Source organism: Solea senegalensis, linkage group LG13 (genome assembly GCF_019176455.1).
Source record: "Solea senegalensis isolate Sse05_10M linkage group LG13, IFAPA_SoseM_1, whole genome shotgun sequence".
Lineage (NCBI taxonomy): Eukaryota > Metazoa > Chordata > Actinopteri > Pleuronectiformes > Soleidae > Solea > Solea senegalensis.
The window spans coordinates 18,941,796-18,960,387 of NC_058033.1; the positions used below are offsets into that span (position 1 = coordinate 18,941,796).

Consider the following 18,592-nt stretch of genomic DNA (forward strand, 5'->3'; position numbering starts at 1 on the left):
GGCGTTTAATATTTGATTTGCAGTATGTGTATATAAATATGAAAAGGCTCCATGTCAGGCTATGTAGTGGGGTAGTTTGGAAGCCACATGGTATGAGGTTAAAGAATTGATTATAAAATGCTAGTGCAATATTTTTTTATGTCAGCTTTCATCTTGTATTTTGCAGAGAAAACTTGAGGAAAATTAACACATTTGGTGAGGGTGGAAAAGACAAGGTCATTATATTGTTAACGAAACTTAAAATCAACTTGGTTGTATTTGTAAGAGCGATAGATAGATAGATAGATAGATAGATAGACAATTTGCCAAATTATTTGAAACGAAATCTGATTTACTAAGTATTTAACTATTAATATTTGACCAATAATAAGACTGATTACTTGAGATCCTTAATTCATTTCAATGTTGTGCTACATTCTACAAATACGAGTCATCAAACCCCAAAAAGTTTGGGAGGCTCTGCTCTCTTGTTCCAGTGTAGTGTCCACATTTGAACACTAGGGGTCAGTGTATGCGTGTAAGTGCCTGAAACCAAAGCAGCGAAGAAGAAAGGCTTCCCAGCGTTAGCATGATCTATCCAGTCAAAATCTGACAATACGGCAGGCGGTTTTTTTTACATTTAGCCTACAATTATTGCGTGTTTGATGACAGTTACGAGCGTAATAGGGTCATATTTTTACTACCATGGAAAAGCGAGTGAAGACGTGTCCAAATATTGCTAAATTAGCCTAAGTTAATTTAACTTGCCAAGCAATGCTATTTAGCTAACTCGCTAGCTTGCCGCTGTTTACTATTTGTGTCCACCGCCGCAGCCATGAGCGAAGATGACTGTCCACCATCGACAAATAAAGACAAAGACTCCACTCTCCTGTTCACCAAAGACGGACAGCGCTACTACGTGAGTAAGAGCGGGGTGGTGGACAGCAGGAACGTGATAACGCCGCACGAACCGGACAACAACGTCTCCTCTTACGAGATGGACGATCCGGACGAGGAAAGCGACGTGCTGGACACTTCGGATCCCAGGGACAGCGCCGCCAGTCCGGAGGAGCCCAACGACGAGGAGACCACCGAGGGCGACAACGCCCCCAAACAGTGCACTTATGAGGGATGCACGGTGACCACGACGCAGGTGGCCAAGCAGAGGAAGCCGTGGATGTGCAAGAAACACCGCAACAAGATGTACAAAGACAAGTACAAGAAGAAGAAGAGTGACCAGGCCATGTCCAGTGGGAAACTTGACGTAAGATTGAGCTGCTTTTTTTAATCAAAAATGTTTAGTTTTATCTGTGTTAAATTCATATATTAGACTGTTTGTAGGGCTGCAACCAGAAATTAATTTCATTATCAATGGTTTTCTCGAAATATCGATTAGTTGTTTCATTCATGAAGTGTCAATCATTGTTTACCAATCCTCAAAATAATGTCCTTTAATGCTTTATTTTGTTCAGAATCCATAAGTATTCACTTTACTGTGATAGTAAAGCGAGGAATTGCTGTTTTGCCAGCAGGTGATGCTATAGCCTTGATTACTCTTCATGTGCTGATGTTCTCTGAATTTCATTATGTCCTCACACTACTGTGTTAGTGCTCTGGCCTGAATTACTTTTGTGTGCACCAATACATGGCTGATGAAGCCAATTCTTTTATTAAAGACTTGACTTGTGACTAGAATCACAATCAGTACACCCTCTGTTTTGTCTCATGTTTGTCGTAAACAGGAAAACTCAGAGGAGCGGCCTGTATCTGTGAACAAACAGCGCCTTAGTGCCATGGGGGACCGACCTGCCAGACCCTCGCTGATAGAGCAGGTCCTTAACCAGAAGAGACTGGTAAGTCACAGCAAGGTGCCTAATGCAAGTGCACAAGGGTGACAAATAACACAAATTCAAGGAAAAATTAGTGTAAAGCATCTTCGGAGGGGGACACCACAAGCCTCCTGGCCAGTTCTGTTGCTTTTCATGCTATTACGCCATCATCAATCATGTCCTGTATATCACTGGACACAGTTATGCCAGGAAAACATATTCTCTTTGAAAGACAGATTCATTTATTTATTAAGTTTTCCCTTTAATGTGTCACCTATGTGTGTCTTTCTCCTGTACCACGGTCAAACAATAACATGCATTTGCTAAGAATCTCAAGTGAAAGATTGTGTGTGTCCTACTCTGTTCTATTCTAATTTAACTCTTATTGTTGCTAATGTTACTGCTATCTTTTGTGCTGTTGTGTCGATATGAATTTCCCCCATGACGGATAATAAAATAACACTGACGTCTGGATCTGTGTGTCCCCCTCAAGTCACTGCTCAGAAGTCCGGAGGTGATCAGTTTCCTGCAGCAGCAGCAGGAGCTCCTGGCCACACAGAGCCGCAGCCAAGCACAGGGGCAGTTCCACGGTTGCTGACGTCGGCTGGTAAATGTAACCACTGGTGTTTGGGGGTGTGTAAATAGATTAAAAAAGGCTAAAAACATGCACTATAAAGAATCTCTGCAGTCAGCCATCACAGGCTAAAAGCCCAACATGAGATTTCTCCTCTTTTTTTTTATTTTTGTGTTTTACTGTATTTTGTCTTAACTGTTTTGGCTGAAAGAATTATTACCCTTCTTCTCTCTATTTTGTTTTCCTTTGAACATCAATTGTTGTTACATGTGACAATCAGTTTGTGTAATGCATGTGTGTGTGTGTGTTGCCTCTATCAAGTCTCCCAGGACATGTTGAACATTTGAATCATCATGAAACTGAAGCAGAAACACAAGCGATGTTTGATGGAACGTACACTGTTCAGGTTTGCACTGTTTGTCCCCGTGTTGAAAAAGACACGGTGAGGTCATGGACTGTTTGTTTGTTTTTCGCCTGAAGTGTAAGTAACCCTTGCTGTGAAGATTAAATGAAAAATAATGATGTCAGCATTGAGAAATGTTGTTTTATTACCTCCACAATGGATGTTTTGTTTTTACCTGGTGTTGTTTTCATAGCAGGATTATGGAAGAACACATTTGCCGTGAAACTCTGCAGAGGAATGATGTATGGGACCGTGGAAGAACCCATTAAATTTTGGTGCATGGGGTGGGGTCCAGGAGCTTGAGTGAATTTAAGGAGACTGTCGGGTTTTGGCCGAGGTATGTGGATGATATAAACTTAAACATTAAAGAAAAAAACACTTTAATGGAATGAAGAAAAAAAGCAACTAGTACATTCAGTAAAACATCAGGAAATGCATACAACAGCAATAACATTCATAATACACAATCTTGAGTACCTACATATCCCAAATTCTTCATGTCTTGGAGTGGAGTGAACACAGGGAGAAGTTAAATGTTCTTATACTGAAATTAAAGAACATTGATTTGTAAATAACGTAAATCAATTTCAGTTCTGCTGCACGATATGATGAAGCCGTAACTGATATCCCCCCCTTATTTAGTGTGAGATGTCAAGAGGAGGACAGTAGGGACTGAAAACCCGGACATAGAAGAGCGTACAGAATCTACGACTACCTGTGTTGAGGACCAGGAGTACACACTTTCGAAAAGTGTGCAAGTGTTTTCGTGTTAGGACACCGAGGAAATGGGATTGTGTGGGGAGCCCATCTGTGTGAGGACCTTGTCGAGCCACTGCAGGGGCCCGTGCAGATGCACCTCGATCCAGCAGGGGGTGCTGGTTACGTCTTGACGATGGTATTCGGCGCCCCAGCCCTGAGGAGAAGATGCAAGCGTGAATCTCAGCTGTGCAAGGTGGCAATTCTTTTTAAACCAAAAGTTCCAAGTAGAAATGGGGGTTAAAAAAAAAGGATAATTATCACTACATTCACAACATTTCCAGCTCTACATGGCGTCGTCACACCAGTGGGCTCCATCCGTACCTTGACGAAGCTCATCCGAATGGTGCACATCTTCGTGAGCTCGTAGACGACCTCGAAGCCGTGATTGACAGACTGCGCGAGGAGCTGCGCAAACAGCTGGTTGTTGAAGATCTTCAGGCTGCAGCCGCTGGGGATCTTACACACGGTGGTGGGGTGGAAGCCGTGTTGGAAGTTACAGTTGCGGCTCTGGACGAAGATGCTGCTGTCGCTCAGACACTCGGCGTACACCTCGCCGCCTACGTAGTACAGGTGTAAACCTGAAAGAAAACCAAATATACTTAAGTGAGAGGGACCAACTTGAATGTCTAAACTTCACAAAAACACCCTTCTGTGAGCACAGAAACAAAAAGTAGCCAGTAAAACAAATACAGCAAGAGCTAAATTCACTTCATCGTACACAAACGGAAATAGTTGCATTTTTCTCATATTCTACCAGAGGGAAAAACACACACAAGGCCATCTTTATACTTGAAAAGAATGAACATCATTAGTGTCTGTGAATCGGAGACAAATAACCCTCAACGCTTCGTGTCACCCCTATCATTTTAAAACCACACTGGACAGATTTGTGGAACCCACAGATTCCTGATACGGGTCCAAAAACAGCAACTCTGACACCACAAGAAGAAAAAAACAAAAAAAAACTACATGTGGCCTGAAGGATTCAGCACAAAAAGATAGAAATGTTTGTGTGTTTGAAAGGCAAGTGAGACAAATCTATGACCTGACGTGTGTTGGCTACAGTTCGTCAAGAAATGAGTTCTCCGATGTGAATTACCTGCACGGGTCGTCCAGCCTACCTTTGCCTATGTGCCTGCGTGTGTGTTCGATGGTCGAGTTGCGGTTGACGTTGGACAGCAGGCCGAGGCAGAAGCGGTTCTTGTTGTTGGACGGGTCCGTGAAGCCGTCCACCAGGACGCTGCGCGATGACGCGTGGAAGGTCTCGCCCACGCGGTTGTTGAGCTCGTAGTACGCGATGGAACACCAGTACTCCGGCTCCTCGTAGCACACGGGCCGTAAATCTGGAAACGGGGAAGGATGGCGGAATTGGAGGTGGCCAGTGTGCGATATTCAATTTCACATACTTTACCACATTGCCATAAAAATCCCATAAATCTGTCACAAGGCATCCTGCCATTGATTTGCAACACAATCTCCAGTAGCTAATACAAGCAGAGCTACTGTATCGAGGAATCAATGCCTTGGTATGAATCTATTCACACATTTTTATATTACGTTACAACATATTACGTTTTCTATCTGTGTGTTTGTTACCTGTGTGTGGGGCGGAAAACATAAGTTTAGTGGTTGCTGTGGAGTTGTTGGGCTTCACATCCTCTGGAGGGCTCGTCTCCATCATGCTGTACGGAGGTGGAGGAGTCTCTGCTGGAAAAGCATGACAACAAAGGGGTAAAAAAAAAGAGGATTGAGAAAACAGCTCTTGATGCAATAGACAGTGAAGGTGGACGTGCACAAACGAGAGCGAAGATGAAAATATTGAGCAAGATCTTTCAACATGTCCTTTGATACTTGGGGACAATGGTGCAGGTCGAAAAGTATTTTGTTGACTCTGAAATAAACTCTGAACCTCCATCGTCCAGATGATACTCGCGTCTATCTCTACTTGGGACTTCTGCTGCTTAATATGCAAATAAGCAGCAGAGATTGCTGTTCTCGTGCTGTGTCCGCACCGGACGCAACGCAAATTTATCACAACTTTGCATACAAGTCAATGCACAGATTTTCTTTCCCGTTAATTCCAACTTTATTTGAACAGGCTGTAAAAAACCTTAACTTCTCAAATGAACACTGGATTTTTTTGTGTGTGGACACGCTGTACGACACTTGTCTTGTGGCGTTTCAGTAACACAACATGCCGAGATTCACCGTTTCCTAACATTTGTGAGCTCTGTATTTCTTCTCTGCAGACGTTTCCACAGCAGAGAGAGCAACAATGCTTTGGTTGATGGTGAAAAGAAATGCTTTTATTTAAAAATGGACAGTAACACTTACAAAGTGTCAAGTTTTCTTGTCAGGATCCCTACCTGTGATGTGATACGGACTGCCAGGTTCTGTCGAGCTGTTGGGGGAGCTGGGGTAACTCTGTGAGGCGGGAGACTGGGCGAGCGAGGACGAGGTGGTGGTGGAGGAGGAGAAGGTGGAGCAGGGCAGCGGAGGAAAGGAGTCCGGGTAAGTGGCATTCTGGGGCATCAGAGGCTCGTTGTGCAAAGAGGCGTTCCTGAACTTTGCCAGTAAACTGTGCTGAGGGTTAAACTCGCTGTGGCGTGGGACCAGAACCGGTGGCAGCACTGAGAGGAGAAAAAGAATGTTATAAAAGCTCATATTACTGCCAATCCTTTTGGCAAAGGAACACTGTATTGGATCAGACGTTCTGCTTTCTATTTGAGAATCCATAAAAGCTTTACAGACAAAAATTAAACTTATTACCCTTTTCTGAAGCAACAAAAACAAATTCAGAGGATATTCTTTGGCATATCTATCTATAAATGCAAGGAACTAAGCGCTCGGTGGCGTTTGGATCAGAAATGCATGATATTGAACAGTTGCCGCACTAGAACAGGACATACCAGGTGTCTCCACGCGCCTGTAGTGGTACGGGTTGACGCAGATGTCCTTCTGCTTGGAGCCGAAGGGGAACTCGCAGCACTCCAGGGCTTTGAGCTCGTGGTGGGACTGCAGGTCGGGCCAGCGCCAGACTCTGCAGTAGATGACGTGGGGCAAACCCTTTCTGTGTGACACCTGCAGCCTCCCGTCCAGTGACCGAGGAATCGTAACGCACTTGCCTGAAGGATGAAAAGGTTTTTATTTTTCTTGTGGAGTACAGAGGAGTCACAAGAGGACAAGGGATTTGATTTAAAATCAGGCCCTGCAACGTGACCAAAAACAAAAAGTGGTCAGAACGTTTTGTCGCTGATAACAGCTGCCACTCCTCTGCTTCCTCCTTCACACTAAGTTAAGATTCCTGCAGATGACACAACAAGGAGAAAGCTGTGTGTTTGTCAGGGAGCAGAGACGTCAAAGTTTTGCTTTCCTAAACCACTAAGAATTCATTTTCATCACTTCATCATCACTATATCACAACAAGAAAAGACATAAAAAAACACAGAATGGCGATCTTAGTTAGTGAGGCCTTGATTACAATACTCCCAGCACTGAGCACTTTATATATATACTGTTGCGTCTTTTTGGGCACGAGCTGAATGTGGATCACGTGGAGATTCTACCTCTAGATGTGTGGTTTGCTTTCAAACTACATAGAATTTATGTGCATAACAAAACACATGGTAAATGGCCCTCGGCTGACTAGACCATACAGTGCCTCACACCAGTCAGTTTGACCTGAGTCCACCACAAACCGGATTTTCCATCTTAAAGGTCCAGTGTGTAAGAATCTAGTAATATCTAATGGTGAGACTGCAGATTGTAACACACCTCCGCTCAACCCCTCCCCTTTTATCATGTGTCGTTGGATGTTGTTCCACTAACATTTGTGTAGTAAGCCTTTAGGCATTTCTACACTGTATAGCACCGTCTCTCCTCTCGTCTCTACACAGTTTGTTTGGTTTTCCATTACTATAGTCAACGCAGCACGGCTGCATGTAACCGCCGCGACTTAGTGACTTGTAAAGCAGTTGTTTTCGGTGTAACTGAATCATTAGAATCAGTTAAAGATTTGTTCAGTACTTCCTGCATGACCTAAAGCACAGACTCCGTCTGACACAGTCACTGGACTGATATACACCGAACTCCTCTGTTAAACGATGAGATTTTACACATTTCCTTTGCTAAATGTTGGCAATGAACCCATGTTTTCAAGTCTTTTTAGCCGTTCTACAGTTCGGCATCGTTCGGCTTGATTCTTGTGCACTCTGACCAATAAAGCATCAGCTCAACACACTTGGCACCCTCGCCTTAGCAGGTACTAAAAAAAAAAAATGCCAGGAACCAGGTACTATCGCTGACAGAAAAGCAAAATAGGTCTAAAGTACCTCTAAAAGTCTTATACTAAGGCTACAGACAATTATACAAAATATTCAAGGTCCTAGTATTTAGTAAATCAAGGTCAGGTTCATTGCTTTAGTTCCTATATCCACTTCATAGGTGTTACTCACTGGGCTGTCCCGGGCAGCTGAGCGCCCTCTCCAGCTCCTCCATTGCCCCCTTCTTCTTCTTCAGCTTCTTCACCAGAGAGTCCACGGCCTTCTCCGCCCACTTCTCCTCTTCATCACCTTGCTTCCAGCCCAACAGGCGCTTCACGGCCGGGCTCGTGAAAGAGAACAGCGACGTGATGGAGTTGGAGGAGTTCATATTGAGATGAGTCGACGTGGGTCCAAATAACAGGAGTGAGAACTCAAACACGTGGCCAGGACGGTGAAGAAGAAGAACGAGGTAAGGTTTTTACAGAGGTAGCAGGGTAAAAAAAAAAAAGTCTGTGTAAACGGAGCCCTTTTTTTGGAATTCCGTTGTTACTTCCGAGCAGTGCTGGTGGAGGAGCTGGACTCCCGCCCAAACCCTAAATCTCCACTCTGCGTTGGCACAGAAGCAATCGTGTAGCTCTGGATTTGAAGTCTCCTGTAAAGGGGAGGTGACTCCTTGCACGACCACAAGTCCAGGTTTCCAGTTTCAATCACCTGGCAAGAGATGTGACAGAGTATTAACTTGCTAATTTACTTAAAAAAGTGAAGATGGAGTTCAGGGGTCAGGTAGAAAAGAGATTGGGGGTTTACTGTTGTGATTACTTGGGAGTGGGTTTTCCATGATAAGGAGGCACTGTTACAGAGAGACACCCCACATACTGAACAACAAGGTTATTATTCTGCGATGTGAATATGAAACATGCACCCAAAAAAAAAAGGTAGAAAAACAGCCCAAGCTCATTTCTAGATTCACCAACAATGAGGAATGTCCTTTCTTTCTGGCCTCTGTTTCTATGATCATGCCACTGACGCCCAGGAGCCATACTGTCTGGCCAGAACACATCACAGGACAGGAGGGGGAGACAGGCAGAGAGAGAGAGGGAGGGAGGGAGACAGACAGACACACAGAGACTCAAAGAAGGGAGGGAGGGAGGGAGGGAGAAAGAGAGAGATCCCTGTTTTTGTGTTTGTCTTTCTGTCTGCCATAAAAAAAACTAGTGAACATCACACAAACGTAAGATGGTGTGAAAATGTGAGGACTAAACCATGATCAGAATGTCCTCACAGTGAAGTATGTCTCACACGTATCATATTTGACCCATGTGGCACAAAAGCACCTTTATTTTGGCCTGTGCTGTAAATCACTCATCTACAGTTTACTGTTTACTTTATTTAAAAAAAAAGAAAGAAGGTAAAATCCTCTATTTCTCTTTAATTATATGTCACTTACAGTCCACCCAACACGTGTAAATAAGCTGTGATGTGAGCAGGAACACGCGGACAAACACGCGGACAGCTGGGTTTCTTTCTTTCTTTTTTTTTTTACAATGACAGCAAAAGCGCACAAGCTCAGTGCGGCATCAAGTCTTTTGCGGAGCCTGGCGTCTCTCAGTCTGCAGGCTCAGATAGGCTAATTACCTAATGCTTTATCACTACGACACCCGCCCCCTCCTTCCCTTAAAAGTAAACACGCCAGCTTCCTTTAATAAGACTACACCGACGTCTTTTTCTTTTCTTTTTTTGGTGCCGTTGCCAAAAATCCAAACTTGTGCGCCTTTTTCTTTAAAAAAAAAAAAAAATACCATTAACGCCTCACCTTTGCTGTAGGTGAGCGCAGACTTTGTGATTGTTTAATTACGTCACCGTAAACACAGTCAACTTATACGTCAGTGCATTTTTCACGAGTTTAATTCATTTATTTTCAATGTTGTTTGTGCAATTGCGTCAAAACTACATAAAAATAATAAACAATAAACATTATCACTATATTTAATCCCCAATCAATTCTGCAACAGTACCAGCAGAGACATTTTAACATTGTTTTGAAACTTGTACAGGGCTATATATATATATATATATATATATATATATATATATATATATATATATGAGAAATCCACATGTTTATTATATATATGCATATATATATGTATATATATATATATATATCATATATATAAAAGTATGTTATTATTTGCTCACCTGTGTTGTGATAACAAGTGCACCGCAGTCTCCGTCCTGTGCTGTGCCTGAGAAGGTTTCCCTGCCTGTCCTCCTGTGGGTCAGACCAGCCGAAAGGTGTGTGTCGTGCAACGTGTGTGTGTGCGAGTGTGCAAGCATGTGTGTGTGTTGACGTTAAAACGTCAAGGCAGCCTCAGTCACACTAACATCCGGTCGTGGCTTTCAAAATAAAAAAGCGAACTGCGCCGCAAGGAGTCAGCTGAAGATGACGCGAAGTAAATACATTTAATGTAATGTAATGTCCTTTTATTGCTATAGCTATTTACAACAACCCACACGTGACCAAAGTGCTTTACAAAATAAAAGATGATGCGTGTACTTACATACATACATCATTAAAAATACCAATTAGAAACTCACCAGAATAAAAAGTAAACTAAAATAATAAAATGTATGTCACGAAAAAAAACTGCAAGGCTAATGGTTGATTTAAAAAAATAAATAAATTATATTTTATGTTATTATGTGAATAATTTACTGATTTTGTGTGGTAACTAGCTTTAATTCATTAAAGATTGACAATTCTACTAATTGCATGCCATCTTTTTCCGATTTATGTTCCACAAAGTTGGACTGTTGGTACATATTTATCTTTTTATTTCGCTAGTTTTTATTTTGTAGGAAAATTGAGATTAATAATTTGCTAAATGTCATGTATACATGTTAATTTATAGAGTATCAGAATCAGAAATACAGTACACAAGTGTAAAGAGTCTAAGTAGTATAAAAATACCTTTAAAATGTTTTGTTTTTGTTTCGTTTTTTTAATAAAAGCGGATGAACATGTGGGATTGTTTACTGTACCTTCTTGGCCTCTGTTGGTTGCCCTGTGCTGTTTTTAAATAGCACAAACTGTGGACAACAAACATTTATGATTATTGCTTTTAAATGGCCACGAAATTAGATTTGATGAGATTAGACTTTATCCCACATGGATGAAATGAATTTGTTACAGCAGCAAAATGGCAGAAGCAGATAAAAGGAATAAAGTTGGAGTAAAATATGAAAGTTGTAGGATGGAGGACTATCTTATCTTATGTGACAAATAGTGCCAAAATAGAGGTGGCAACAGCGTTACAGTAAGTTTTCATAAACTACTCTTAATTCTACATGCAGCTGTATTCGTGTATTTCTAACCGAACATCCTCTCTTTATTGTGAAATCACAGTGCCATCGTGTTCCGCGTGTTGCTCCGCTCCTCTGCGGACACGTTATTGACGCAGGTCTGCCTGAAGAGCCCGGAGCCTCCACTCCTCCTGCAGCCCCAGCAGAGAGAGCGCCACACAGCCTCGGCGGCGTCAGCTTGGCTGGAACCGCAGCGCCTGCATATGAGATCCCTCCGCCGACGCCGCCGCTCCCCCCCCTCTCCTCATCCCCGGAACTTTCCCAGGATTTTAAGGATTTCGCGGTGAGGTGAGGCTCCTCAGTAGTAGCAGCAGAACCGTGCGCGTGCACACACACACACACACACACACACACACATACCTTTGTGCGCGACACCTGAGTCCGACCTATAGTCCTTCTTGCCACAGTTTGTTCTACTTTAAAACAACAGCACTGGGCTCTAACCAACAGAGACCAGGAAGGTAAACAATCCCACCTGTTCGCACTCTTTTCTATTCTTTCAAACACACTTTTTTCCATTTAATTTTCCTAATATTTACTTATACTTATACTATACTATAACACTTATAGAGATTACAGTGACTAATGTAGCATATGCCAGGGCAGGGATATTAGTTATATTTCTAGGTGCTGGAATACTATAATTACAGTACAATCAATATGTGAAGTTATAGACCTAGCTGTCTGGTTAATATCTCTATTACATACACCTATATATATATATATATACACATATGTGTGTGTGTGTGTGTCTATATATACATATGTACATATATACACACACACAATATTATTACTGAATGACTCTTAGTGGTTTCACTATTTGCTGATGAGACTCCCACTGAGGTATTGCTCATTGCGGATGGATACGATCCTTGTATTGGGGAGTGTGCCGGTGACTGGTCCAGTTAATGACGCAAGCCCGGCTGGCGACAGTGAGTCTACAAGTTTGACATTTTCACAGTTTACAGCAACTGCTGTGGAACGTAACAATACTCCGGAACACGGAGAGAAACCACTCTGGGGATCAGGTCGAAAAACCCTTATGATATTTATATTCCAAACCACCAGGTGGATGATGAGAATGCGCACCACTGGGATATGAATGATGCTGATGCTGATGTGGCCTTTTAATAGGTGATCAAAAGCCAGGGAAGTCTGGAGCACAGAGCCTTTAGAGGAGGGCTAATGTATGCATTCATTTTCATTTTTAATTAATTATATCATGATATGAATTCCCTTCAGTGGCATTGACAGCGTTACCTGCAGAAGTGATCTAAGACCCCTTCACACAGCAGCCATTTGAACGTGTTTTATAGCAGGGAATGCACAGGTGTTACTGATCACAATAAAAATGGCTAAATGGAACCTGGCCATCGTTTATTATTATTATTTACACCTGTGACTTTCTCAGAACTGCCACCGTGCAAAGCGCCCATTTCATATTTGTTAAGGGAAGACCGCTCACTCCCATCAATTATCCATACGTAAAAGTTAAACATTTGCATAAGTCACATCATTCTATAGTGACAGGAAACTAGACATGAGAGACAACAGAGCATCTCCTGTTTGTTTTGTCTGGTCAGAAGAAGGCAGACATTCAGGCAAAGCACAAACAGGATGCTCTTTCCCTGTGGCTCCGGGAGGCCCCAGAGACATCCGCATCACATCACACAAGCTGTAAAAAAAAAGAAAAACCTCAGACAAACAGCTCCTACACGATGAACTTCACATACAGAAACTGCTGGACACTTTCCAGTAACATCCATACGAGGGGAACGAGGCAGGAGGGGAGACGAGTCTGGCAAATGAGAATGCAATCCAGGGTTCCCAGCTCTCTTTCATGTCAAGGAAAACCTAATCTTGTGATAAATCCCCCTCACCCTCTACAAACCCTTGTAATCCTGATCCCAGCTAACTTCATTTCAGGACTTTAGATGTTGAATCAAATTTTGCCCTCAAGTAAAATAAAACCATTGAGACAGATCCTGGAGATTTCTAAAAAACAGTTTAGAGTTGAAGACACATTATCCTGACCAAAGTATTCCCCGTTAAATCTAGTGTTGTAAACAAGACCACATTAACCAAAACTATATACTACACTGTATATCAGTCAGGCTCTGTTCTTACAAATCAACAGTCATTTTTTCTTAAACTATAAAAATAGCAGTGAACTGAAATAGCAAACCACTGGAAATGTATAAATCACAAGTGCACTTTATGTAAAAACTCGGAAGATTTCAGTACTGATACATCTGTGAAGGACCAAAACATAATCTAACAGCCTAACTGCATTGTAGTGCATAGTTTTATTTGTTGAATTTTATATTTATTACCCTATTTCTGCTATTTTTCAGAATTTGCAATAGTAAAATAATCCATCCTGTTTGCCGCTTACACCCGATCAAAGCGGCCCAGTTGACAGGATAATTAATCATAGAATTAGAGGTGCAATAAATCAATCTTCACTCTCAGCCGTTACATCTCCAGCTCGCTCTCCTCCCAAGTGTGGGAGTGGTGCCACGGTGTGTAGTGTTTTTCTTTTTCAATGTCTGATAAAACAAACTTTCAGTCTTTACAGTTTCATCTGACTCTGCATCAAGGTTTTTAACTAATATGAAATGTACTGTAGATCACAGATTATACAGGTTACAATTTTAAACGTGCTTTGCTTCCTGCAACATTGTGTGGTGCTGTCCAACTCCTGGTGGGACCCTCAGGTGTTTTATTTTGTTGCGGCTGCTGCTCATTGACTCTCTAATCCTCCCACAAAGTCAGTGCAAAACATGAGACTATGAGTTTTAGAGTAATCATAAACAATTACATTTCTGTCATAGGCTTAAATGTTTTGTTCGTAAAGACTTTCAAAGCATTACCCATTGACATTCTTTTATTTTGGTTTCAGTCATTCATCAGCCATGTTTCCTCAAAATACAATCCCTTAGAAAATATCAAACAACAACAACACGGTGTTCTCTTCCACCATCATTTCCTACAAGTCTCTGTCACTTACTGACTGGCCACAAAATACACATGAAGTTGACGAATCACTCACACAGGCTTTCTGTAACCCATGGCAACAGAAATGTGCACGTAACAGTGGCTATCACAAGCCAATAGCTGAATAAAAAAAAACAAGGCAGGACCATGAGGACCCCACAACTGTGCCACTACTTTTTTTTTGTTGTTGGTTACAGTACATGATGGACACAGTTGTTTAATCCCACCTCTTTCTTTCAAAGGTTTGATGGTCCTATCACAGGCTGTCTCCAGGATACCAGGACCTGTCTGATTGGCTAGTCGCTCTTCTGTGATGATTCCAGTTTCCAGGCTCCGGTGAGGTAGCGCAGGCGAATGAAAATCAGATCTCGGCCCATCTGCAGCCAGCTCCAAAATGGGACTAGCTTGGATCCTGGCAGAGCAGATGAATATGCACTTAATCCTCAAATTATAATTTTAAGAGACAGACAATGGAAATATACCGTTTTACCTATTAAAAGTGGACAAACCCTGCAATAATGTTATCAGTCAAATATATAGAAAATACATCATGTCAGGAAAAAAAGATATGACAATAAAACCCACAAAGATAAGCAATTACTGTATAAAAGTGTGTTTATTAATGTTAATTAATATTAGAGGTAATAATCAGACTTTCAAACCCACCCCAATAGAGATATTTATAGAACTATAGATATGTGGAACAGTGGTAGGAGGACACACGCCCACATATTCCGTGAAAAACCTACCCTCTATTTCAGTCCAGTTGACCGCCACTTCGGCTATGGGGATTTTAAAACACTGCGCAATAAACAGAAGCTCCACATCAAAAGCCCTGTGAGAAGAAACAAGAACAGTGTAGAGAGGTTTAATTCAGATTCAATCACATTAAAGAAACCGAACAGTTAAATTACAAGTGCTGGGTATGGGAAATATTATTTAACATTATTGTAATTGGCACTGAATCTGGGGAATAGTATTAATTGTATTGTTACATTTCAAACAAACACTGTCCTTCTAGTTGCAATGACCTTTATCAGAAAACAAAAAAGTTCCTACACCAACAGTCTAGAAAAACAAATGCTTTCATTCATGCTCACACCTCCTCTTAGGAGTGTTCTTCCTGTTACCTGAAACACACTGTGTAATAATTGTATGACATTTTCACAGTTTACAGCATTCATTTATATTGTCAGTAAAGCAGATTTAAAACTACCAAAAGTGTGTTGCTGCCAGCATTACAAAGAATATCTGGAAAATCCCTTTCGGATATGGCTGCCATACAGAACGGCTGTCGGCGGCATCAAAACCCTTACCATCGCTCTACATGGAGAGAAGAGAAGGTCTTGATCGCAGCCTCGCGTGTGAAAAGCTTGAAGCCACACTGTGTGTCCTTGATGCCCCTCACACAGAGGAACCACACCAGGAAGTGAAAGCCATACATAAGGAATGTACGAAACGTGGATCTCTACAACAAAGACACAAGAGTGTAAGTAAGTTCACGATTAAACAGACATACAATCTCTCTCAAACAGAAGGGAGACAATTACCTCAGCGACGGAATCTTTTTCCAGGTGAGCTCTTGAACCACAGGCTATTGCCATGTTCTCCTAAATGTGAGCACAAAGATATTCAGACAGGCCTTGAACAATCTAATAATTTAGAAAATTTAAAAAACAAAAGCTCAACATGGCCTCACTGGTTTGGGGTTGACGCTTTGAAGTGCGGCTTCTACTTTGGCAAGGTCAGAAAACTTTGTGGCTCCGTCAGCATCTGCCATCAGGATGACTTTACCTCTGGAACTCAGAGTTCCCTGCAATTGAGACGAAAGAGACGTTAAAAAAGTGCATGTGTGTTTACAACTAATTAAAACACTTAAATATTAGTTTTGTGCTCCAGTCAGAAACAGCATAATTTGACACTGCTCACCATCCGCACAGCACCTCCTTTCCCCTTGTTCTTCACCAGCGTCAGGACCCGTACTTTGTCAGCACCATACTCTCTCGTGTACCGCAAAGCAACCTGGCGGGGTCATCACAACAGTGTTCACTCAAAGCAAAATCCCACCTGCTATCATCTTAAAATGTTAAGTTAAGCACAAGTTTTAAAAAAATATTCATAAAATTATCTGAAAAAGCTGAAAATGATTACCTCTGTTGTTTTGTCTTTGCTGCCATCATCAACCACAATGACCTCATATGTAAAAGATGAGTTTTGTTTCTGCAGTAAGGCAATAGAATGAGTTATTTCACATCAGGCACTTTCTTAGTTGAATACTGCCACCTACTGACCACTTTAAGTATCACTGAACTTGACAAAGCATCATTTTTGTCTTTTCAAAGCATAGATCACTAAAAAAACACTTACTTGTCTGTTTTCTAGGTACTCCATAGCTTCATCCAACATCACAGGCACTGCCATAACACAAAGTCACACACATATGAGTGTCTGCTATGTTCTACTGTAAGTTCTATGCAAATTATTTCAAACTTAACCAATGTGCAATTTGTCAATCGAACAAGAAGTAAACTATAAAGCAATTGTAAAGACATCAATCAACAGCACCCCCCACTCACTTCGGAGCTCCTCATTGTAGGCTGGTATCACCACAGAGAGCTGCCTGGAATAGGGATCGTGCAAACTGGGAAAAAGCTCCTTCTCTCCAGAAGCAGTGAGGAAGTATTTCTCCTTCTCATGGCGTGTCAAGCTCACCATTCCGGCCGTGACGTGTGCTATAACGAGCACCTGAAAAAGGAGAATGACATTTAATTAAATATATAACTTATAAAGTGCAAAAGAAGCCTTTACCCCTAAAGTGTACTATTGTATTACAGAATCCAATCAGGGGTTTCTCTACATTGTGATCTCCACCTCAGTTAATCCTGTTGTTGCATTACCACATTATATTTTAATTAAATAGACAAACCTATGTGGTTTGTTAGCAGAGACAAAGAGAAAAGCTAGCACTAGGGCTGCAACTAATGAATGATTATTGTGATAATCAATTAATGTGTCGATTATTTTCTCAATTCGAGTAATCGTTTGGTACATAAAATGCTGAAAAATGTTGGGCAGTGTTTCCCAAACCTGGAAATTATGATGTGCCCAAATGCCTTGCCGAATGAAATACATTTGTAATTGTTGCACCCCTAGTTAGAATGATAAATGTTTGACATTTAAGGAAAATACATGCATGTAAGTCTCAAACCACAATACTAAACGACGTATTACACAGAAACAGGACACTCGGGTGGAAATCCAGAATAACAGTATCTGGGTAAAAACACTGACATACAATTTGACAAATTCTACTTCACACTGCAAAAACACCAGTTAAAAAAGAAGAAGCTATTAGTTTTCCCATTAACTACTTACCACAATAAAACCTAAAGCTGCTAATGCGACCAAGGCTTGAACTATTTCACAGAGGAAATCCATTTTCCATATGTAACTGTGCAGTCACCTCCCAGAGTGGCTAGCTAAAAGCTAGCTCAATTCAAATTAACTTTAGTTTGTTTTGCTTCGTGTCTCGCGGTCCGTGCTCCAACTTACTGGGGTACACGGTGAAATACAAGATTATGGTTGTTGTTGTTTTTTATGAATAAAGAACCAAATTAAAGCCCTCGACAGTTCCCTCAGTCTGTGTACATGTCAGTGAACTCCAATCACAACTGAACACAACGCGGACAAGGAAGTGATGAGTTTTTTCTCGACACGTCATCAGTGTCGTTTGAGGCAAGAGAGTATCGAGCCCTGCAATAAAACCTACACTGACACCTAGAGGACAGGAGTGAAAACAACCATAAGACGGGTGACGGATTGTGTTTTCAAAACATAACAAGACTCCAACGATGGAACTAACCAGAGGTGGAAAGAGTATATCCTGAAATATCCTAAAAGCACCACTATTTTGATAATTGTTTTTTACTTAAAGTAAAAGTACTGCTCTAGAAATATACTCAAGTTACAGTAAAAAAGTAGCTCTTTAAACCCACTCAATTACAGTGACGTGAGTCAATATCATGTATTACTTTCCACCTCTGGAAGTAATATAATAATAGACTGCCATTGCCTGTTGACTCGTTCTTTATCCCAGGCTGCACCCATACGTTTATATGGAATTTTAAAATGTTTATTTGCTGGATATATTGTTTCTTTGTAAATATTGATTATATGTTATGATATGTTGTTTTTTAAGTTCAAGCCTTAATAACAGTGAAGTTAAATACACAGATTGATAGATTGACTTATTAATTCATATTATTACTTTTATTTGATTACTCAAAAGCAAATTTATTATATTTTGCCTATTATTTATTGCTCATTCATCCCGTGCCTTTGACTACAACAAATGTTGTAACATTCTCCACATCAGATTTTCTGCAACACCATTCTCACTATAGCTTTTTGCCAATAGACTAAA

The 18,592-nt window shown here is 41.3% G+C and overlaps 3 protein-coding genes and 1 long non-coding RNA gene across 5 annotated transcripts; 2 read left to right on the forward strand and 2 right to left on the reverse strand.

The window, feature by feature from the left end:
- The first annotated feature begins 527 nt into the window (after nucleotides 1–527).
- On the forward strand, nucleotides 528–2,909 carry LOC122779557 (regulatory factor X-associated protein). Its single transcript, XM_044042031.1, has 3 exons — nucleotides 528–1,243; nucleotides 1,722–1,832; nucleotides 2,302–2,909. Exons 1-3 carry the CDS (start codon nucleotides 815–817, stop codon nucleotides 2,404–2,406), a joined length of 645 nt encoding a protein of 214 aa, XP_043897966.1. The 5' UTR covers nucleotides 528–814; the 3' UTR covers nucleotides 2,407–2,909.
- Nucleotides 2,910–3,148: 239 nt separating this feature from the next.
- Nucleotides 3,149–10,154, reverse strand: smad9 (SMAD family member 9). Of its 2 annotated transcripts, none has more exons than XM_044042029.1 (8): nucleotides 10,006–10,154; nucleotides 7,999–8,517; nucleotides 6,454–6,669; nucleotides 5,911–6,174; nucleotides 5,141–5,248; nucleotides 4,666–4,887; nucleotides 3,866–4,122; nucleotides 3,149–3,698 (listed from the first exon to the last, which is right to left on the reverse strand). In XM_044042029.1, exons 2-8 carry the CDS (start codon nucleotides 8,192–8,194, stop codon nucleotides 3,555–3,557), a joined length of 1,407 nt encoding a protein of 468 aa, XP_043897964.1. In that variant the 5' UTR covers nucleotides 8,195–8,517; nucleotides 10,006–10,154; the 3' UTR covers nucleotides 3,149–3,554. The 2 variants fall into 2 exon arrangements, with proteins under 2 accessions (XP_043897964.1, XP_043897963.1); XM_044042028.1 differs by having other exon boundaries at nucleotides 5,141–5,251; nucleotides 10,006–10,153.
- A 305-nt stretch (nucleotides 10,155–10,459) lies between these two features.
- LOC122779558 lies at nucleotides 10,460–14,766 on the forward strand. Its single transcript, XR_006361580.1, has 2 exons — nucleotides 10,460–11,457; nucleotides 14,412–14,766. It is a non-coding gene; the product is annotated as an uncharacterized LOC122779558 (long non-coding RNA).
- Nucleotides 14,042–17,875, reverse strand: alg5 (ALG5 dolichyl-phosphate beta-glucosyltransferase). The gene is made up of 10 exons (XM_044042030.1): nucleotides 17,545–17,875; nucleotides 16,746–16,914; nucleotides 16,537–16,583; nucleotides 16,321–16,389; nucleotides 16,099–16,191; nucleotides 15,869–15,982; nucleotides 15,720–15,779; nucleotides 15,486–15,637; nucleotides 14,919–15,004; nucleotides 14,042–14,581 (listed from the first exon to the last, which is right to left on the reverse strand). The coding sequence occupies exons 1-10, from the start codon at nucleotides 17,605–17,607 to the stop codon at nucleotides 14,466–14,468; spliced, it is 969 nt and encodes a 322-aa protein (XP_043897965.1). The 5' UTR covers nucleotides 17,608–17,875; the 3' UTR covers nucleotides 14,042–14,465.
- Between the last annotated feature and the right edge of the window lie 717 nt (nucleotides 17,876–18,592).